Below are 23189 nucleotides of genomic sequence, written 5' to 3'. Positions count from 1 at the left end.
AAATCTGTTTTTTTTAAATTATATTTTATTTTTATTTAACTTGCCTGAACAATTGCTGTGTTCTTTGTACCAGATAGTGATTCTAATTTTTGTGACTTTCTGTGAATTTCCTTTTGAGTCTTCTCTCTTCCAGCTTTCCATTAAAAGAACGCATTGACATTGTGTTTGATTTGTATTGAAATCACAATATTGAAATTACAATATTTAGCCCTGAGCTAAATGTGCAGTTTTGTAAGCTGAAAACTCTTTTGCTGTCCTCCATTCATCTTGAGATTTTGAAATTCAGTTCATCCAGGAAATTGTCCTCTTCTACTTCTTCCCCTGCTCAGTTAGAGGGAGAGAGGAAATTGCATTACAGAGATCTAAATTATGAAATGAAGTTTTATTTGTATAGAAGTATATCCTACAGAAAGTCATACTTTTTCTTTGTTTGTTTTCTGTTTTTTAGAAGAAAAAAGTAGATAAACTTTCAGAGGCATTTTTTGATTTGGTGAATTGTTTCAGCTACCCAGGAGGCCTATATGCACTCTGGGAATACTATACCATTTACAGTTAAAGCTGATTTTGCTAGAACTGCCTTGAGCGCTAAAAGTAGAATGCTTGACAAAGGATCCATGTATGACAGAGACCTAGAATTCTGTTTACTTCTGTATTAAACATTACCAGCTGGCTCATCGGGCAACTGCTCAAATGTCTTTTGGGAAGAGGGCACTGCAAGGACTCTCTTGTATCTAACCCAGCAAATAATTTTAGCTCTGTTTATTATTCCTAGGAAGCTCTGACTGATTTAAAGAAGAAATCAGACAAACACATTGTCTCCCTTGTATTGAAAAGGTTCTATTAGCTCCTTTTTACCAGTGTGGAAATCACCCCAGGAAATTTGGTGCTAAGATTTTAAGATTGAAACCCATTTGGAAATAGGATTATTACTTCTCTCAGTTAAAATCAAGATCAAATTCTGGGTGTTTGAAATTGGATAGACCATTTAATGGGATTTATCAAATTTAGTTTTGTCTGCCTGTTGACGTGTCTAAATCAAATAGCCTCAGAAATCTCTTCTTGTTTTATATGTTTTCTCAAAAAAATCCTCTTGGGTAGCTCATTTTGTCCACTGCAAGGACATGTTTTCAAATGAGCTATGTAAAATTCTTATTCTTCAGTAACTTGCCTCTCTTAAAGGATTCTTTAAAGTCCTTGTTAATTTTGCATGAAAACTGGCTGTCTTTGCTGTACAAGTTGAATCAAATCTATCAAAACATAGACATATATTTTGGATTCTGTAAAGGTTCTCTTGTTCTGCCAGTGTTGATTTCTAGTAAAGCATTCCTGAAATTCTCTTTTCAACTCATGAATTATTTAGTATTTCTTTTTGTAGTCCCAGTCATTCAATTTTTTTTTATTTGTATAGACTGTTATATACCTTCAAGTTCATAGCTAAGTGCTTAGTATCAAGAATGGAATTTTTATTATTTAGAGATATTATAAAACTAGCTGCATAATGTATTAGAACATACCTTGTTTGTTAAAACTTATTTCTGTAACTGGATATAAGCCTTTAAAAGTCCTGGCACGTTTCAGCTATTTTTCTTAAGAGAGAGAGAAAAAAATGTGTCTACGTATGTGGATTAATTTTTTTTTTTCCAGTGGAAAATAAAACAATATGTTTGTTATGCTTTTGTGTAACAATTCTAGAATAACTGATTTTAGCTAAAGGATGGAGGCTGAGAATTTCAGCTGCTGATATGAAAGCTTTTGAAAGCTGAAATCTAAATCCCAAATGTACAATTGTGATAGCAGTTGCTAAAATCTGTGACCTAAAATTATGGTTTCTGACAAAAGTTCTCTAGTAAGCAGGAGGATTGATTTTTCTTTAAATGGGTGTTTGGAAATTTGTGTTTGTTGCTTTTGAAAAGTCACAAGTTTTGGTTCTTTTCCTTAGGGATACCAGGGATCAGCAGGAACTCCAGGTATCCCAGGAACTCCAGGGATTCAAGTAAGTTTCTATTTCATTCCTAGAATTTGAATAGCTGAGAAAAATCCTGCCAGGTCTCTCTCAATATCTCTTGTTTGTCATTGAGAGTTGAGGTGTGGGGAATGAAAAGGGCTCAAGGGGTGTAATGACATCAGAGGCCGTCCTTGGATGAATTGCTTTGAAATTCATATGGCTTTGGATTTGAAGGTAGGCTGACAATTAGACTGCAAATCTAAACAGTGCTAGGTAAGGCCTCTAGAAGATGGACTCATCTGCAGCTTAGACGTTTTTGTCTTGAACCAGAAGCCAAACAGTAGTTCCTTCAATTTTTCTGTGAATCACTAGCAGTGATCTGAAGTCTTGTCATGGTGATGGATTGCCCACAATTCACATGTTCAAAACAAGGTTTCAGATAAAGCCCAGAGTGATGGAGGAGAATTATTTTTCATTGTTGTATTAATTTAGTAGTCCTTACTGAGACAGTTATTGGAAACCTGTGCTGTATTTTACTTTTGGCATGATCCAGTCTGAATGACAGTCAAGAATTTACTCATTTGTTGAATTAAGTATCTGAGAGCATGCTGGGGCCAAGAGCAAGCCTGCAACATGGCATACATGAAGGCTGTCTGACAGAGAATTGAAAGGGACATCTCTGGGCTAGTACAGGCTGTGTGACATTCCTTTTTTCCTGGTGTGGTCCTTGGTTAGAGCAAAAAATTGTTTCGGTGTTCCTCAGTCATGGGTTATGACAGTGTGCCATGTTCATCCATGCTGGGTACACATTGCACTTAGTTCTGCTTTTGTGTCCAGTTACCAAAAAGTTGGAATCAGGCAGCTGACACATTGGGTCTCTGGCCCATGTTGTGTTACATTTATGTGTCTCATTATGTATCAGATTGTATTTGTATTTGAGCTGGTGTTAATTTCTTTCTCAATCTAGGGACCTCGTGGCTTGCCAGGTATCAAGGGAGAACCAGGAAAAGATGGGGCAAAGGTAAAAGAACCCAAACAAGAATAATAGATAAAAGGATTTTATTCTTACCTTTTATAATTGTTGGTTGGAAAGGAAATAGTATCAGTATTTTTACATGAGTGTTCTGTGAGAATTGTTTACTAAAAGGATAATAAGGAAAGACTAAGAATCCTAAATTTAAACTCTGAATCTGGTCTGTTTTATTTAATAAAGTTTATATAGGCTTTAGCACTGCCAGTAACAACTTTATTGCACTGAATAACATATATTTAGGAAGTGTATCTAAGTATGGGTACCTGAAAGCGCAATACAGACATCTGTCAGAATGGTTTCTTTTTAACTCTTTTCATCCTTTTTCTCTTTAAGTGAGTATCCTGATAACCTAGGTAGGAATTCCTGGATGGCACTTTTTATCAGGAAACACTCACTAATTGGAACCAAAACTTTTTGTGGAAGATTCTAGCTGAGGTGTAGCCAGTAGCTTGGAGCTATAGACAGATGTGGAACCTTATATGTAGCTCCATTCTGGTAATCAGGATAAACTTGACTCTGAATCTTCTGCATACACAGTGAATAAACTGCCCATTGGGTACTGGCAAGTGTCATTGATATGTAATTATCTGTGTCCACCCTTCTCTCACTTTTCTGCCCTACATCTAGAAAAAGTTCTAAGATGATTGTGATGACAATTATTTTGGTTTTGGTTTATTAAAACTTCAAAGCCCTTTCTGTAAAACAAGCATTCGTTTTCCCAACAGATCTTAGAATTTCCTTCTACAGTTCCCAATAAGCAGGTCCTTAAATTCATCACTGTTCAGCAGAATTCTCAAATTCATGGTTAGAGCTGAAAAATTGCTTACGTGTTCTGTGCTTTATTCATCTCAATCTAATTGCTTTTAGAGGTTAATCTAGTAGATCAGCCAGTATTGGGCCATGTGTAGAAGTTAAAATGCTGGTGGTGAAAAACTCTAATTGCCTGGCAGTGCAGGGTTGTGACAGAATATTTCCTATTGCTCAGTCTAGCCTTGTTTAAAATGTGCCAAGAAATAGGGCTTCCGCCAGTGTTTTAGAGAACATTTCCATTGTAAAATAGGTCTTGCCGTTAGAATTTTTTTCCTGGAAATTCAGCCCAAATTTTCATCTCTTTATTTCACCACATTACTTGTAAAGTTTCTCTAGTAGCTGATTTAAAACTGTTTCAATTTCCAAATGTTTTAGTTTATCCAATAATTGAACCACCACTTCTGAGCAGAAATGGAGACTCCATTCTTTTTCATTAAGAAGCAATGGATGCGTGAAGTGTTAATTTTATAACCTTTGCTGATTTTTGAACTCCATTCCATTGTCTGCTTTTAATATTTATTTGTTGAGAGAGATTGTGATAGCATTAACCCACTATCATTCCTGTGGTCATGTTCCTGCCTACTGCAAATATATGACAGGCCTCTCCAAATCTGCTTAGGCATGAATGGCTTTGATAAACAGCACTGAGACATGTCCTGGTTTAACCCTTGTCTTAGAATTTGAAATATTATATGAAATAACTTTCTAAGCATAGTTTACTATTCCTCCTATATGACTGAAATATATTAAACAAATAAAAATATATTGTTCAATATAAAAGTAGATATTAACAGGAAGAAAACATTCTGATTGTCCAAAAATGATTTTGTGATTAGCTGTTTTCTCATGTGAAGTAGATCTTGTCTACTGAAACAAGCAACTAGGATTGCTTTTATTGTTTCAAGTCAAGTAGTGGCAAGTTGTAATTTAGGGTTTTGTTGTTATTGCTCAAGGGAACTTGCAGACAAATTGTCAGTTAAATTTCAGTACCAACAGCAAAAGTTTGGAATTCCTGATATCTGACACCTCTGAGAACAATAAAAAGAACTGATATTTTGCCTTGTCTTTTCAATTGCCAACTGCTTTTACCAAAGTGGATTCTTTCTTCCACTGAAATGAGATCTCATTTGTCAAATTGCCATTTCTAAGTGTATTTTGATTTAATTTTGTTTCTTTTTTAGAGAAGGTACTTAGTATCTTATTTTTTAATACTTCACTCATCCAGAGTAAGCTGGTAAGAAATTTCATAAGGTCAGTAGGTCTTCGATATTTTCAGTAAGAGGTAGAAGCAAAGCCATTCCAGATCTAGGAAATTTCCTTAATCTTTGGGAATTAGGAAGGGATGGTGGAATTATCATAGCTCCTACAGAGATTTTCAGGTTTTTTTCATCTTTTAAAACTAAATTGCTGCTTTTGAACCTCCATAAGACTTACTAAAAGATTACAGTAAAGTTAGTCTAAAATTTAGTGATTAAGCTTTTTCTTTTATGTAATGAATTTTGTTTAAAGTTCAAACATCTCTTATCAGTCATCATACCAATGTTAAGAAGGTGATACAGTGATATATTTCATCTTTCCACTATTTGTTGATCACAAGAATATGAATGTTATTATAGTATATTACCACTATTTTGATACAAAGACTTAAAATATGTTTGCTATTTCAGGGTGACAGTGGACTACCTGGTTTTCCTGGATTACATGGGATGCCAGCACCAAAGGTTGAAGTTAAATATTTCTTGTTACAATATTCCTGGGTTTCAGCTTGCCCTGTAGTTTAATTTCAAGGGAAAACAAGTCTATATACAATACTATTTCAGAGCATTTGATGAATTTCTCAAAATGAATAGATATGGAGGTGTTATTTAGGGAAGATACATGCCATGGGACTTCATTACATAGATATCAAACAATAGAAATACCTATTATTTCATTTCTTTTTTGCTCTATGGGATTTTATATTAATTCGATTTTACTACTACTTAGAGGATTCTTCATCACAAATAATGTTTTTAAAAAATAAAAACAATTACATGATTTTCTTGTCATTCTGCTTGAGTGACATTACTTTGAAGGACAGTTCTGGTCTATCACAGTGAGTTTAGTTTATGTGTGTATTCCCCAAAACAATTTTCCCCGTATTTTTTTCTCATTTATTTTAGTACTCAACTGAATTTACCTCTTAGTTTTTCCAAATTTGTGTTTTTAACTCTTCAAATAAGGTCTTCAGAAAAGTCCAGCTCTTTTCAAGGGGCTGAATTTTCCCTTAGGTTCCTGCCTATACTGAAGCAATGAGAATCACAAAGTGCCTTCTATAAAAAGTAGAAGCATTAAGCCTGCAAGCTGTGGATCATCTCACTATCAGTGTTGGACATTCTGGCCTTCTCCTCTGGGAAAGATGGGCAAATTCAGGATTTGCATTTAAGTCTTGAGCATATCTTTTATATCACATGGAACTCTTTGCTGCCTTTGTGTCTGCTACACATGTATACTTTATATATGTATGTATATATATATATCTTTATGTAACTACTTCTATTTTAAAAATTAACTTGCTCACATACATTTTGTTTAGGGAGAAAGAGGCCCTAAAGGAGATCAAGGAGTGCCAGGAGTATATGGAAAAAAGGCAAGTGACTTTATAATCACAAATTAAAGCAAAATGCTGTTGGTATTTGTGATGGGGTGACCTTGACTGGCTGCCAGGTGCAAACCCCCAAGCACTTCTCTCAATCTCCCTTCTCAATAGTACGAGAGAGAAAATAAGATTGAAAAGCTTGTGGGTCCAGATAAGAGATATCACCTGCCAGTTACTGTCACAGGCTACTTGGGGAAAATTAATTTAATTTATTGACAACTAAAATACGTTTGGATAGTGAGGAAAGAAAACCCCAAACAACTAAATCCCCTTCTCCTTCACCCAGCCATTTCCCAGGCTCAACTTCCCTTCTTCATGGGATAGGAAATAGGGAGCAAGGTTGGGCAGTCTTTAAGAGCTTCTCCCTGCTCTTCCTCCTCACACTCCTCGGCTGCTCCAGTGCAAGTCCTTCCCAAGGGCCGCAGGCCTTCAGGGCAAACCCAGTCTTGCATGGAGTCTCCATGGGCGGCACCTTGCTACCACAGCTCCACCATGGCCCCCTCCAAAGGCTACAGGGGAATCTCTGCTCCAGGACCCTCTTCTTGGTGTCTGCAGAGCTGTCACTTTTCTCCTCTTTCCTTACTTTATTGGTGTCATGTTTCTGTCCCTTCTTAAACACATTCCGCAGCACCGCCCCGGCCGTGGGCTCAGCCGCGCCCTGCAGTGGGTGGTTGGATCCGGCTGGAACCGGCTGTGTCCGGCTGGGGCAGCCCGGCCTCCCCTCACGGAGCCCCTGCAACCCCTGCTGGGACCCTGGGCAAGGGAGCCCCAGACAACATAATTCATATTTTTATAACATGTATTCACAGAGGACGTAATTCTTCATTTACAGCTCAGAAAAAATGTTCACTGGTTTTACTGGATGTATTTATATTTAGTAATATCAAACACGCTCTTCTTATTTGGATGCTTTGGGAACTGTCTTCATTCTGTTTGTGGATTGGTGCAATTCATTTTCACATAGCACAAAATGCATGTATTTTTTGTAAATATGTCTATGGGGTAACACACCATATATGGGGCATATGTAATATTTATATTGCAAAGAGGTCTGTTTTTTAATACAGATGTACATATAACCAAACAAGAGAAAGGGAGAAGAGTTAGAGGAGTGAGGAGAGGACCACATGAAAGGAGTGAGGCTGATAGTAGATGGGAAGAGAGATGTTTTAATCTGTAATTTATATAAAGCTGAGAGTATATTTTGGCCATCCAGTGTTTACAGCTAAATTTTCACCTGTCCTTATATTTTCTTCATATGTTTAGTCTAGAGTTTTAAGCAATCTGGAAGAGGGTCTGTGTTAGCATTTCTATAATTTGAAGCATATTTTTGTTTATGTAATGGGGTCGTAGTTATTAATTGACAACTGCCTGTGTTAAGAAACAGATCTTCTGTACATTTTCAAAATAAGAAATAACATACAAGATTTATTGGTTAAATATATTGAATTTGCCGCATAAACATTGAGCACTACTTACTTTTCGCTTGCTGTTTTTCTCAGGGTTCAAAAGGAGAGAAGGGTGATACAGGGTTTCCAGGAATGCCTGGGCGATCTGTAAGTTTTCTGAAGATGATTCATCATTAGCTTTTCCTTGTTAATTCACCTACTGATTACTGTTAAATGTTGCCACAGGGAGATCCTGGTAGAAATGGGAAAGATGGATTACCAGGCAGTCCTGGCTTCAAGGTATGTAGAAATGTATATTAATATCTTGATAAAAATCCTCAGTAGCATTGCTCTGGTGTAAACATACCCAGTTTATTCTGTGGAGAATTACTGGAAATTAAAATAACGTTGTTACTGGGAGATGTGGAAGATTACTGCAGTAATAAACAGACTTCATTGTTTTCAATTGTTCTGTGAGCAGAAGCAAAGCTTTTATTAAGAGTGTGTTAGTGATCATTAGAGATGACTATTACACTTTATCTCCCTTATCCTTTTGTATTTCCCTAACCCTGTGATTCTGTTAAAGAGGTTTATATACAAGCATACACTGGAGAATGTAATTGCTTTTGAAGGGAGCTGCAGGAAAATTAGGGGGAAGTACCTTCGGTATTGGATTAATGTTTGTGTTTGTATTCTCTTCACTATGCAGTGCTGTTTGTATTTAACGTAGAACAGTTTTTCAAGTCAACTAGGTATGTGTCTACTGTAAAAAAGAAAACAGGATCTGGTATTTCTATAATGTATTGCAGTCTGTGAGCTCACTGGATGTTTTGCTTGCCAAGTTGTTGTTTGCACTGTTCTGATTTGTGAAAACATCGACTTTAGCGGTATCAGTTTTAAGTTCACAGGGAAAAGATTTTAATAATATCTGATGTTAATGCTCAATTGAATTGATCTAAAGAAGTTTTTCAACAGCAGGTTTGTTCCTATAAGATTGTTTTTTAGTAATAATGAAATTATCTAGGGCTGCTCAAGATTAATGTTCCTCCAGTGTCCAAAAGTGCAAGTGTACTTCTGAGTGCATTTGTCTAAATTCATATTGCTGTATTTGGAGATCCGGGTCTTCCATTTTGTGACCATGCTTGTGTAGAGCAGTTGGGGATGCAGCTGGGGATATCCATGACATCTGCTGCAGCAGGGAGATATGACATAAGACCTGTGAGAGACCTGAAACATTCCAGGCAGCAGCTGTCAATGAGGTGGATCCAGGGTAACGCCAATGGAGCCTGGAGAGCAGATCAGCTCAGAGAAGGCAGTCGTTGGTATCAGTTTAGTTGTGTACATAGAAAGCCTCTGGTGCATTTGAAATACATTAATGTCCAAAACATACTCAGGGAGCTGAAAGATATGACATAAGTCCTATTGAAAGCCAGTGCCTTTCTGGAGCAGGAGTAGACAAGATAACATTGGGTATCTCAAATATGACCAAATGTCTGTGTGTGGGCAATGGAATTTGACTCCTGGTGTCTGGTCAGCTGAATCAATCCTCCATCAACCGTCCTGACTAGACTTCTGTTATCTGTGATATGAGCGTCGTTACTCTCCAGGAATTTATTTCAAATGTCCTCTCTTATTTTATATATATCTATATTTATTTTATGTGTATATATATATATTTCATATATATAGATATATATTTAGATATATACACACACACACACACACAGATATCATTGCTAAGTTGGAGGAGAAATTCCTTCTCTGGTACTGTAGAAGGTAGGGAAAAAATTAGATATTAGATTTTTTTCTCTTCTGGTATTTGATAACATAGACTGGTAATAGTCACAGTTAACATTAACATAAAATTTTAACTGTCACTGGTGGTGATTTAGAGTGAAGCATTTTGTTGCTAAAGCATGGATTTTGAGAGTACTTGCATATGTTTTATGCTTGTAAGCAATATACAGAGAATTCAGTATATTGTGTGAATGTGTGTACATTTAAACTGCAAGACATTTTCTGGACTGTTCTCCTTACTATTGTACTACAAAAATATGACATGCTCATTAGTTTTTATTAATTTTATAATATAATAGTTAATAGAAGCCATATTTTTCATTCAAACATTTTGTTAGCCTGACTTCAACATCTGCTTGCTATAAAACATTGCTTCATTCTGGGTCTCTAATCAAATTCAGAACAGTAACAAACAGGCTGTCTTTGAAGGAAATTTCTGCTGGCGCTTTCCTGGTTTTTTACAATATCCATTTTGGGAAAGAATGTGGAAAAAACATGGCTTGAAACCCAGATGCTACCCATTGTAACTTCGAGTCCAGCTTTTATAATTTTAAGTTAATTAATGCCAGATTATTTTATACGTGTGTGTATATCTAGCAACATCTATATCTATATCTTTGCCTTTTTTTAATGTGCTTTTACTTCTGGAATTATTCAACATTTCAGAATACTTCAGTATCATACATACTTTGATAAATATTTGTGGTACTGCTCTATTCTGAAGTACTTTGAAATATTTTTTCATACCGTTATTTATACTAACAATTAGACAGTAACAGTTTATTATTGTTTTATGCATTTTTTCTACCAGAAAAAACAGAAATTAACAGAAATTGTTGTTCTGAGTGAAAAGAAAATTATCTCTCATCTCTTTTTGCAAACTGATAGCTGTCAGACACAGCATGAGGGAATATTGGATTGATGACCCTTCTTGCTATGTCTAATACTTTTAAGGGATGTTTATTTGGTAAAGTCTCAATGTGTACTGGTTTTAAATTTTACTTATGTTAAAAATATAATTTTCTATTTAAAATTATTTTATTATGAAAATAAGGGGCTTTTTAAAGTATTTTTTTGTTTTAAAGGGAGAAGTTGGGCAGCCTGGATCTCCAGGCGTAGAAGGACATCGAGGAGAGCCTGTAAGTGATTGAATTGCTGACATATCCTTATGTATAGATTTGTTCATTTTGTTGGGTTTTGTCTTTTTTTTCTTTTCAGTTAATGGCTGTTATACTTCATGTTTAATTTATGTTGGTTTGAATTGGTTGATATGTCCATTTCTTAAAAAGTGCTTGTTTATTTTCTGCCGTTCATCTTTAAATTTTATTTAATTAAAAGAAATAAACAAGCCCTTAAAGTCAAAGATGCCTTAAAAAAAGATTCTTAACCGTATCGCTGTATATATATATATATATACTGAAGTATATATATACATTATAAAATTGTCTCATTATTGATTTCTGTCCTGTTGATGTTATGGTATAGTTAGATGTTAATAATTACTTACTTGAGGTAAGATTCTAGATGGGTTTAACTCTCATTTCTGCTACATGGTGTATCTTCTTTCATATACTTGTTAATGGCACTTTTAAAGTCCATTTTTTCACTATGTGCCACTGCCTTTCCTTTGTCCAGTTTTACTGGCCTTTTACTTCCTTGCATCTTCTTACACCGTATTATCTGCATGTCTGTTCTTCTTGCTTGGCTGGGGACCATGCTGCGTCATTTTGCTTTGCTTCTTTCCAAAGACTGAAGTATTTGGTATACCGGTATTTGGGCAACTCCTCAGGGCAGCTCGTTTTGCCTCCTCTTAATATCTGATAGCTGGGCTTTGTCCTCTTTGTTTCCTCGTTTGGCTCTTTAAGGTTGGCAGACGGCTTGAAGCAGATGAGCCAAGATACAGGCTTTGAGTGCTGAGAGACAGCCAGCTGTCTTCAAACCATCAGTAATTCTTCTGTAGGCCAAGAGCAGTAAATGCAGCTCAGTTGGTGGAACACTGCCTTACAGATGAATTACATTCTGAATTACATTTGGAATTGTAAAATAAGAAGATAGAGCTTTATACTGCAGAAATTTTGTGGTATTCAATGTAATGGGAGGCAGTCTGAGTTACATGATACTGAAATCTGATAGAGAGTTTTGATAATGAGGAGTCGGAAAAAGTACTTCCAGTGGAAAAATTCTCAAACTTTTTCATTTAAATTTTTTATACATTCACCAAAACCTCCTAACACATTTTGAGTAGACTGCAAAACACTGAGAAATCATGCCCAATAGAGTTTCTTCCCACTTGTCGGGCTTAAGTGAAAAACACACATAACCCCTCCCTTGGCTTTATTTTTTCCTCTTTTTCTGCCCCAAATAACTGTGAGGTGTTTTAACCTTTTACAGTCTATGGTATCTTCATATGTAAGAAAGACTGAATGTGAATGTTAATTTAATATAATAAAATACAACTGAAGGGATTTTGGTATATTGTAAGTTGATACACCGTAACAAATGTGTTGAGTTCTCTTATTGTCCCTAGCCTTATTTTGTCTCTTCATTTTTACGAAAGAAATGTTAGTTGGTCATTGTGATTTTTTAAAAAATTATTCTAAGAAATGGAAGGGAAAAGGCACTTCTAACCTAGGGAAAACTAAATTTTTAATACTTTAACAGCTCTCACTCTAGTGTGATAGCATTGGTTAAGTATGAACTATATCTACTAAAGAAATATATTTTGGTTTCAAATTAATATAAATGCTTCACAATATAACATTTTAAACAGCAATGTAAACTCATCACTAAAGTCTCATAATTTTGCTTTAAAGGGAAATGAAGTGGTAGATTTAAGACATTAAAAGCACTAAAAAGTCTGTTAAAATCACTACAAAATAATACAGAGGGAGACTTCCAAAATAGAAACAACTACAGAAAATTTAAACAATTTTAATAAGGCAAGCCAAATTGCATTGTATGCTTCATTCATAATCAGTGGAGGTTCTGAAGAGTAGAAAGTCTACATGCTGACCATGAAATTGCCTCAAGGTCACCATTAGGAAATGTAAGGTACTGAGTCATCCCTGCTCATCTGCCTCTATTGCTGATGTAGCACCATCCTGCATGAGCAAACGCAGCGCTCCCATCTATTTAGGGCCTGGAGGAGCAAAGAGCAGGGCAGTTCAGTGCAGAAACATTGTGGTAAAAGTGTGTGTTTGGGTTGTGAAAATGAGAGCTATCCACAGCTGTGAGATATATGGGCTCCTCTATTCAATTGAGGGTAATTGTCTTTCACCTATTGGAAAGTGAGCTGGATTTTGGGGGCTGTGAGTGATGTCTTGTGCAACTTACTGCTTCTGTTTCTTCTGTTGTTCCCCCAATGTGTATTTCATGTCTAACATGTAAGCGCCTCCTCTTGGCTCCCCTTCTGTGGAATTCAGTGTGATCTTCTCTGGTGGGATACCATTAGAGTTAGGGCACTGGTGTGGAAGAGAGGGATTGATCTATGCTGTGCCAGCCAAATAGGCTGCCAAAGCACAAGACAAGCCTTGGATGATACAGGTGAAGCTGGATGACTTTATATCATTAACCAGCCACATGCAGGTGTGGCCCTGGGACAGCTCAGCAGGTTGCGTGGATATCCCACCCACACAAACATACATGCAGACAGTCTTTATTGCTTTCATTCAGCCACATTAGTGTTAGACATGGCTTAATTTGTTAAGTTGATGATTTAAAAAATAGTTATCTTATGATCTGTCTTGCTTTAGCAAATAAAAATAATATGGTTGTGAAATGAATGCATCTTGAGACAACATCTAAGGAGCAACTGTCTAGAATGGAGAGCACGGATGAACTGAACTCCCATTACCTCCAGCCTTTGAGATGTGTGGTTATTTTTTGGACAGAATACTTTCTGGTATATTATTACTCTTACTAATCCCCAAAGTTACAAACAGTAGAAGTAGGTTGTAAAGCTAAATAAATAATTTCAAGCTATGTGCTTGATTTCCCTCAGTAATACCATTTGGAACTTCAGTTAACCAGACTATCCCAGTTCTACCCACTCTGTAGAACAACATGTGACAGTATGGACAGAATAATTTAGATGGGATTTAGTGAAGGTAGTAATCAAGCTTATTTTCCTGATGACAAAAACAGGACATGCTGTCACTTGAGTAGTTTAATGGCTAGTTATCTATCTTACTGATGACAGGCTGTTTTGATAAATACAATTTTTGAGGCAACAAATGTCTGTAGTATAAATAAAGATTTATTTGAGATTAATTTCAGCCTGGCTGCCTTTTTTAACATAGGTAGGGTTTTTCAGAATTGGATTTCAGTGCAAGCTCCTTGTGTTTGCAATTATGCAGATGGGAACTCTGAAGTGAGTGCTTGTGGGTAAAGCTGGCAGGACATTTATAGCACTCTTCTAGGCCTAGCATATGCTCTCCTGCCACAAGTAATATGTCTGAGCATTTGCAACTGCTCATGTTTACTCTCCAGAAATCATATTTTTCAGAAATACATCTGCAAACACTTAAAATGGTAGAGTTTTGTCTCAATATTTAGGTCACATTGCAAGACCTCAGATGTGGCCTCATTTGTGCCGGCGATAGCAGCATAACATGACTTTCAGCTTCTGACCTGACTCCCACTGTTATACCTATGCTCCTGGTTTGTCTGTTGATCTTTCATAACTGCATCAGGAATGCCAGATACAGATCAATGCATTCTCTGAAAAAATGTGTGTTTTATGCTAGGCAATGATAGCAGAATTCTTTTTGAAACCTGTTCAAGATACACTAAAAGGTACAACAGAAATTGTACTGTCTTCATAATGCAGAAATCCTGAAAACAAACTGGTAATAGCTAGGTGTCCTGTATGTTTGAAAAGTAAACATAAAGTTAATGTAATTCTACTGCATCTAATAGCTGTGCTGAGATTGATAGAAACAGGAAAAAAGGAAAGAAAATTCCTGACTTAGTAATACAGTAATACGCAGTGCAAAGTTTGGGGTGTTTTTGTTACTATTATTTTCCTCTCTGTGTCTTGTAATGTTTTGCTTGATGCACCTTATGTTGATGTTATGTTAGTTTGTACCAATTTTAGGTACTAGGATGCCATTTACTCAACATTTGTGTCTTGTATTTGCATTTACATACTGAGTTATGAAACACTGAGGATAAAAGCAAACTTAAAAACTCTATTGTATATTTGTGCAGTAGGCCTTGTGAAAAAAATTCCTTTCTGAAAGTGTTACTTTGTTTTTTATGCACCTAGTCTGATTATTCTATTTCTACTTTTAATCTCTTCATAGATTAAAGCATAAAGATCCTCTTGTATTTCCAGTGCTCAAAAGATCATGTGTTGCATGAATTTATTACTTGTGGAAATATTCCACAGAGCACTAAATACTCATTCAGATTTTATATCACCTTAAATTAGGCGCTGCTATAAAATAGTGCTCTCTTTGTAAGTAGGATATAAGAAAGAAATTATTTCCTATGTTTAAGAGGAAATTACGAGTTTTAATAGCAAATATATCAGTTTTTAAGAGAAAAGTGGTCAGGAGACTCAACAAAGTGGTTGGTGTGAGTCTATCAAAATTTTTAGTTTCTGATCTGATATTCATGCTTTTCTACTAGTCTGAGATGCCTCGATAGTAGGAGCTGAACTCTGATGGCCTGCTTTTCAAAGGTGTCAGCATTGCAGTCATAAGGGATGTAAAGGACTAGCATTTTCTCTGCAAATAATGTCTTGTGGGTCTCAAAAGAACACCTATTTCTTTTTTGAAAATTCTTTTACCTGTAAATAAAAAAATAAATTGTTATTTGGGTGGGGTGATTTTTTATACATAAACAGCTGATAGTGATGATTTTTGTAGGCATATTCCATTCATTATTTCTTTACAAGTAGGTTTGATTAGTTCAATGTGCTTTTTAGCATTGATCCTTTATTCCTTCTTCTAATATCCAAATTGTTGAAGTAGACAGGGCAGAGGCTTGCTGATGACTTTCTGCGTGCTTGAGCTATATAACAGATGTTGTTAATCTTGCTCTCACTTGAGAAAGGGGAAGATGACAGCTTTGACTTCACAATACTTTCAGCAATCATTTGTTAATTACATAGTGCTGTAAGCTCAAACGTTTTTTAGACTGAATGGAGGTTTTTCTGTCAAGTGTAACTTCTAGGTAGCTGTATGTATTTTGAGCAGATTTTCAACCTAGGTTATCTTCATTCTGACTGATGAGTTATTTTAATTAAATTCATTCCATACTATAATTACAGAAGAGTTAATTGCTGTTAAGAAGATAAATATGAGATTAGTGCTGTAATGAAACAGGTAATTAGAAGACTTCTAGAACTTCAGGCAGGCTAATCTGAGTTCCTTTATTATTCCCAGTTGACAAAAATGATACAAGACATGACAGCATAGTTGTTGATCCAAAGCGCTTTGAAGTCAATGGAAAGATTCCCATTGAATTCAGTCTGGACTGGGGCCACAGTAAATGCTGTAATTAACTTGGACCCACTAACTTAATGCAGCTTGGAAAATAATGCCTGCTTTTCTAAGTTGTAAAGCTAACAGTTCTCTCCCATCTAATTCACACTTTCTGCCTGTCCATCATGATTTCTAATTTTTAAATTTATATCCTCACACAGTGCAATTACATTAATTATAATAATTTGCAATAATTATATTATCTTTTTCGGTTTTGTTTTGTCTACAGAGACTTGGGAAAGTATTTTTTGTTATTTTTTTCCTTTAATGCCATTTTAAATTTGATAATTTTGGAAAATTATGTAGAGAAGAGGTGGCATGCCCTGCTAACATTTCTTTAAGACTGTTTTATAAATGCAATGTTAAAAAAAGGAAATTATTAAAAGTTGTAAGGAAATATGAAAGGAGCTCTAGTTGTAAACCCATTGTGGGCATGAATGGCATATGCTATAAATAGTTATAAATGGTACTCAGAGTACTCTGTTTTCTGCTTGTATGCTGTAGTGACCTTTTATGGCTACTTTGGCACTTTTCTTATTAATTCATATGCTGATACAAATTAGATGCCAGCATTCCTTCCCTATTGCTGCTGTTTTGTGAACATAGAGATAGAAATTCCTCTAACAAATGTGTTGTACCAATATAAAATCTTTCTATCAACTTGATGAGCTGTGTTACAATAAACAGGTGCTTGTCATTTGTTAAAATCTCTCTTAATAATTTATTAGTCTTTTATAAACTGAAAGAGAGTGTTAAAACAGTATGATTCTGAAAGAATTGTCTGCAGTGAGCACTTAAAGGTGCAGCTTTGTTAAAGAGTACAGTAACTATCTTCCAAGAACAAAATTAGTGGTAGTGATGATTTATTTGTATTCCATGACTTATTCCAATGAGCTAGACCCATTTGTACACAAAACCACGGGCTCTTCTGAAGAATCTGATTTCTTCTATGCATTAAAATAATTTGGGGTGTTTATTGGAAATATTCATGTAGAGACATTAAGCTTGATATTATTCATCTTGGTTATCTGTACTAGAAAGTGAGCTTTAATTGCCAGAAGAAGTGCTTTGGCATAAGCTTATTCTGTCTGGAGTAAGACACATGTTCCACCTGTGTTTTTTCCCACTGAGGGAATGATGATATGTAGCTTGAGCCTTTAGCTGTCATGTTTTCAGCTTGGCTAAGGGGGAGTCTAGGCATCTGGTTTGAAACCAAGAGTGAATCAACTTGGTGGTATGGATGTATTCATTACACATCCAATATACTTTCTCATGGTAACACTCCCCAAAAACACATTTAAATGTTTGTCTGTTTAAATGCTTGTGCATTTAGGAAACTGGAGGCCTTCACATAAATTGCAGAGAATGCAATATGCATGTGCTTATAAACATCACTACCTTTTTTCTCAGTACCAGAAACTAGATTTTCTTGGTATTCATATTGCAGTGGGTTTTTCTGTAGAAATTGTTATTTCGGCACTTTAACATTATAGCTATGCAATTTGACTTAATGTATTTTTAAGTGGGAAGACATCAGTTTACTACACCTGATTATCATTCAAAAACATTTCTGATGAATTGTTTTTGTTACTTTGGGCAAATGAAGTACTGATAAATTTAAACTATATTAATGTACTACTTCTTGGACTGAAAAAAAGACATTCTAAAAAATTGCTGGACTTGATCAAATATAGATTTTTTGAAAAGTTGAATGGACAAATCCACACAACTGTAAATTGATCTTGTGTTCTTTATCAGAAATTTCTTTATTCTCAAGTATCAGTTAAAAGTGTATTTGCTGAATTGGCTTAAAATAAGAACTAAAGCAATATAATGTGTGTGTGCCTGCAATTGGTTAGTTCATCCTGCTGAGAGTAGCTAGTAAAGATCTTGAAAGTTAAATGGTAAAATGGAATAAAATATGTATGCCTGAAGTGCTCAACATTCACTTCCTTTGACATGTGATATTTAAAAAAGGACTCATTTGCATTCTTTTGGATCCACCTGATGTCAGTAGTAACATTTAGAGCATTCCTGAACTTGTGTGCTAATTTCATTCAGCCAAGAAAGGCTTTTCTGAAGAAGGAAAGGCTTGAAGAGACTGTTTGGACTTGTATATGTTGTATATTGGGATGGCATCTGACATGTTAGTGCCAGGAAAGTTGATGTTTATACTTCTGGTAGTCATTGTTTCACATGTGCCGATTTAATCTTTAAAGGGCAACATCTCCTCTTATTCTTGCTATACAATTTTCTTCTTTACATTTTATGACTTAGGTAAATATCTGCTGGGATTTCCACTGACTGAAGACCAAAGAGAAACTTCCCCCAGCTAATTACTGTACTTAGAAACCAAATAGAGAGTTGAGTATGAATGAAGAAGACAATCGGTTAGAATGTAGCAGACACACATATTTATTATTTCAGTTGATTTCATTTGCACATTGTTGTTCTATTCTATGCTTCGCAGCATGTTTATGGTAAGTTACTAAACCACAAGTAGGAAGAAGTTTACCAAAAGGATGTTTGACTTTCCTTCCTCTGATCCAACTGCAACAGAGTAGTAACAGTGTACCCAGTTTTCTAGCTAGTCATCGTTTTTCTTCAACATGGGAGAAGCCAGAGAAAAAATTTGTTGAGTCCTAAGAAGGTCTGAGTTACAGCCTCCTTGAGAACTGTGGTCAGGGTAGTGATACAAAACCCTCTAGCTGTAACTGCATCAGAGCTCTAAGTGCTGTATCTGGCATCAAATCTACAGCCTGCATTCTGAGAATTACCCAGAATGGCTTTCATTTCACCTCATACAGTCAAGTAGATATATTTAGTCTATTTCTTTGATATGATTTTTTCTACAGTGAAAATTATATCTGCATTCAACCCATCATTACATACTTGTCTCAAATAGAAGACAAGTATTTATTGATGGGTTGGTAATTTTTGTTCTGGCTCTCTTAGACAGTTTAGATATTTGGATTAATTAAAGTTATTTTAATTGAAGCCCTCCAGAAAATACGCAGGAGAAAAAGAAGCAAACAACTTATAGCAGGGCTTCTTTGTTAGTTTTGTGTTCAAGTGGTAGTTGGGCTGTCAAAGTAATTAGTTACTTGTTGTGTTTCTTCTGAGTGACCGTCTTGGTCAATAGCATTGGATTATTCTTGTCCACCAAGAGCTTTAAACATGAAATTGAGAAGCTGATACTCAAGTCTCAGAACCTCAAGTAAATACAGTGTTAGAAAATTAGGGGAAATTTGTATGGTAAGTGTTTCGTTTTTTAATCCTTACATGTTAAAATTACTCTGAGTTGAAGCTATGGAAAGTCTTGTCAGAATACAGTCTTAGCTTCTCATCCATAACAAAAATCAAAACAAAACAAAACAAAACACCATGATCTTTAATCAGAGTGAATTTAAATCCATTTTCAAGATTTAGCCATTATTTTGGTTAATATTATTAAACCATTTTAAGAAGAAACCTTTGCCTCTTACTGTGCAAATTGATTTTTTTGCTTTAGTAGTTAGTTTTAGTAATGAAATTTAGTCTTAGTGATTGCTGAATGAGTCAAGGTGTGATTTTCTTTCTTTGTGCTCTGGAAGGGTTTGGTGCCAGTCTTTGTTCCAGCTTTTCTTAGCTATTTCTTAAACATGTAACAACTGCCAAACAGATGAAGACTAAAGGAACTACCACAGAACTGTTTCTCTGGGAATGGATAGGAGTATGTAGAAAATGATTTTTTCCCCCACCTGTTATTTACTGCCAGATTGTCAGAGCTTTTGGGACTTTCTTAGCCAAAGATGCAGGCTGGCCCATCCTGCTTAATAGCCAGCAATGGACCAATTCTGTAGGAATTTTACAGTCCCTTTTGGAACACAGTCCTGCTGCATTCTGTGACCAATTTCACAGAATCCACCAAAATGAAAAGAAAAAAAAAAAGGCATGATTTGTTGTTAAACTTACTCACTGCTAATTTAACTGAGTGGTTCCTTACTATGGGAAAGGGATGTGGCTGAAAAGTCTGTCCTGCATCAGTGTGACCTGTGTGAACAGAGCTCTTTGGTTATGTGTTGGATGTAAGGAGCAGAGCAGCACTGGGTGCCCTTCGGGGAGGCTCTGCTGGCCTCAGCCTGCCCTGTCCTATGTGTGCAAGGTGCTCAAGTGCTGTGACCCATCATAAGTTTTTCTCCATAATTTAAGTGGTGGAGAAATTTTAAAGCATTTTGAAGGCATGTAACTGCTTGAGTATCAGTGTCTTTAAGTGTAAGTGTCAAATATGGGTCAGTTTGTCAGGGTTTAGAAGTCTGTAAGATTTCTAGACAGACTGGATGTTGGTTTTCACAGTCTCTAAGGCTGGTGGTAGCATGATAGGCAGAGGGAGGGCATCATGGTGTCACCTGAAGGGCTGGGAGTTCAAGTTTGTCTGCCCACCTTTGGATCCATGAAGATTTGGCAAGTCTGACGTTCATATTCTTTTGAGGGTTCTTTACAAGAAACAAGAGTAACACTGATTTCAGCCTGTGACAAGATATACAGAGTTTTCATTTTCTGTTAGTATTTCCAACTTTCAGATTATAGTTTCCAAGGTCTGTGTTGTTGGCAGTGCAATAAGGGTCACTCTGTTCCACATTAAACATGTGTGTTTTATTGCTAATAACTGATTTGCCAAAGAAGTGTTTGAAAGCTGTGGTCTTATAACTGCAAAGATCTTGGTAATGCTTTTTCCTTTCCTGAACCTAATTTAAAGCTGCTATGCTAGTCTGGTGCATAGTCATTAGGTCTGTGGGAATGCTTCTTTGTATGTAGCCCTTTTTCTTCTTTCATCAATTGCAACTACTCAGTAGTAGCAGATTCAGCTTCATTGAATTTCTCTCCCAGTTTTATACATTATCCAAATTTGGTTTGTGTCTTTCATTCTATTAGGATTATCAAGGATTTGCTGTAATCTTTTAAAAAGTATTTTGACTGTTGTACTTTCATCCAAATTATGTCTTGTACTTTTTTGCATGCCTCCAGTAAATCTCTCATGTATCATCAAATAGGCTTTTTCAAGTAAGGATCAGTAATACATAAAGAGTTGTATTTTTCAAGTGTTTAAAGGGATCATGGGAACATGTGGATAGATAAGATACCTTTTTTGTATCTTGTTCTATTGCTGTAATTCATGTAATGTCCTTTAGGGTCTTCCCAGAATCAGAATTGCAGATTTTTCAGAGTAGAAGGAACCATTTGATTGAAACATAAATCAGAGAAGTCACATATGCTATAAAAGCCATCTTTTTATCAGAAGAAAATAAGATAATAAAGAGAGTTATACTAATGTTCTCTACATCTACCTGGGGAATTGACTGCAAAGTAGTTTGCTCATAACAGAAGAGCCTTTGGAAATAACTCTATAATTTCACATCTTCCAGAGAAGAGATAAAATTTTATGATTATGGATATGTTACCTGTAGCCTAGAAATTCCTACTTTCCATAATAGGGCATCCTGTCCTAACAGGCACAGAAGAAATGGGAAATATTAAAGACAGTAGCAGAAAATGAAGAATAGAAATAAGCTAATATGTACTCATTTTAAGACTTAAAATAGGTTTTGTTTTGTTTTAGAAAAAGGTCTTCTGCATGGTTTCTTCCACTGTTTGCAAGCATAAAGTTAAACATAAGGGTGACGCAAATAATCCTGGTACTAGCTAGAAAAAGTGGGAAATATTTTGAGAAATGTAGCTTGTGTCTTAAGTAAAAATGCTTACATCTAGTTAAAGTGTATATAAGGCCCCAGGCAATTTCCTTAATGGATTTTTTGTGAGGCTGCATGGAAGAAAATCCATCTGTTTAATATAATCCAAAATAAAAATAGACACCTGATGATTAATGAAAGCTACAAGAAAATTTTTCCAGGGATTGTGAAAACATTTTCCTCTTACAGTTATATCCATTCTATCTGCCAGATATTATCAAAGAACGGAAGATTTATTTAAATTGCTGAAACTGGAATAAAAGAGAATATTTATACAGAATTTTATAACTATCATAATTGAGGTTCATCATCACAATAGAAACAAATTAATGCTTTTGGGTGTTCTGAAGTCCCAGCTGTGCAGGCTGCAGCTGAGGAAGACTGCATCCAGGGCTTTAGTTGCATACCAAGATGAGTTTCATTTTGCGATGATATTGAGACAGAAGTAGACATCAAGGTGTGTGGGATTTGGCTGCCTGGGCATTGCCACCAAGAGCCATTGGATTTGTGTGAGGACAACTGCAGCATCTGGCATGCACGACACAGTTTCTAGAGCAGAGTGACATCTTTTTCAAAAGGTAGATCTCCTATCCCACAGCACCTTCAGTGACACTAGAGATTATTTCAATTATCTACATGGCATTCAAGCGTCACTTTAGGTCCTGGGGTTACTCTGCATAGCCTTCCCAGGCCTAACCAGACTTCAGAAAGGCTTCTAGGTACACGTAGGTGACACAGGGTGGAAGATAAATGATTAAACAAGCAACAGAGGCTGAATAAAGAATAAGGAGAGTAGTCCTTACCCAGTCTCAAAAAATGTTGGTTAGCTGCCAGACAGGTACACAATGACATTAGCATTTAGGCACAAACTCAGCAGTATGTGGTAGAACTGGAGGTAAGAATTTTTAGATTAAACATGATTTTAAACCAAGGGATTAGATTTGCTAGACTATCTTGCTGACTTTAAATTTCATGTGACTATAGCACTTTCTGATTAAGGCTAAAATAATGAATAATATTACAGGCTTTTATGGGGTAAGGGAGGACTTCCCATTTAAGGGAAAATTTCAAATAAAGGAGGAAGACATTGGAATGAAGTGAAGGTAATTGAAAAAGTTGGATTGATGATGCTGAATGAACTGAGGCAGTGCTTGCAATTAACTTAATTTTTAAATATGTGTCCTGGGGTGATGTTACGAAGCCACTTTATTCCTTAACTGTGGGATATGCCCAGCCACTGCCCTGGAGGGATGTCTGCTGAGATAAAAGATTTTGCAATCGCCCAGCAGGACTCCCTGGAAAGGTGACTACTTTTGAGTCATGGTGAGGAAAAGTAGACCCACAATCCTTTGGGATACCCT

General features: G+C 35.9%; 1 protein-coding gene across 4 annotated transcripts in view; it reads left to right on the top strand.

Moving 5' to 3' along the window:
• COL21A1 (collagen type XXI alpha 1 chain) overlaps positions 1–23189 on the top strand; it is a 96653-nt gene that overhangs the window by 46911 nt on the left and 26553 nt on the right. For all 4 annotated transcript variants that reach the window (XM_048298955.1, XM_048298957.1, XM_048298958.1 and 1 more), the window contains 7 exons: positions 1940–1993; positions 2913–2966; positions 5456–5509; positions 6364–6417; positions 7929–7982; positions 8061–8114; positions 10697–10750. In XM_048298955.1, the coding sequence (XP_048154912.1) occupies positions 1940–1993; positions 2913–2966; positions 5456–5509; positions 6364–6417; positions 7929–7982; positions 8061–8114; positions 10697–10750 (378 nt within the window). The remainder of the gene's footprint in view (positions 1–1939; positions 1994–2912; positions 2967–5455; positions 5510–6363; positions 6418–7928; positions 7983–8060; positions 8115–10696; positions 10751–23189) is intronic.

Source organism: Corvus hawaiiensis, chromosome 3, assembly GCF_020740725.1.
Source record: "Corvus hawaiiensis isolate bCorHaw1 chromosome 3, bCorHaw1.pri.cur, whole genome shotgun sequence".
Lineage (NCBI taxonomy): Eukaryota > Metazoa > Chordata > Aves > Passeriformes > Corvidae > Corvus > Corvus hawaiiensis.
This window is presented reverse-complemented; position numbering and strand designations above follow the sequence as displayed.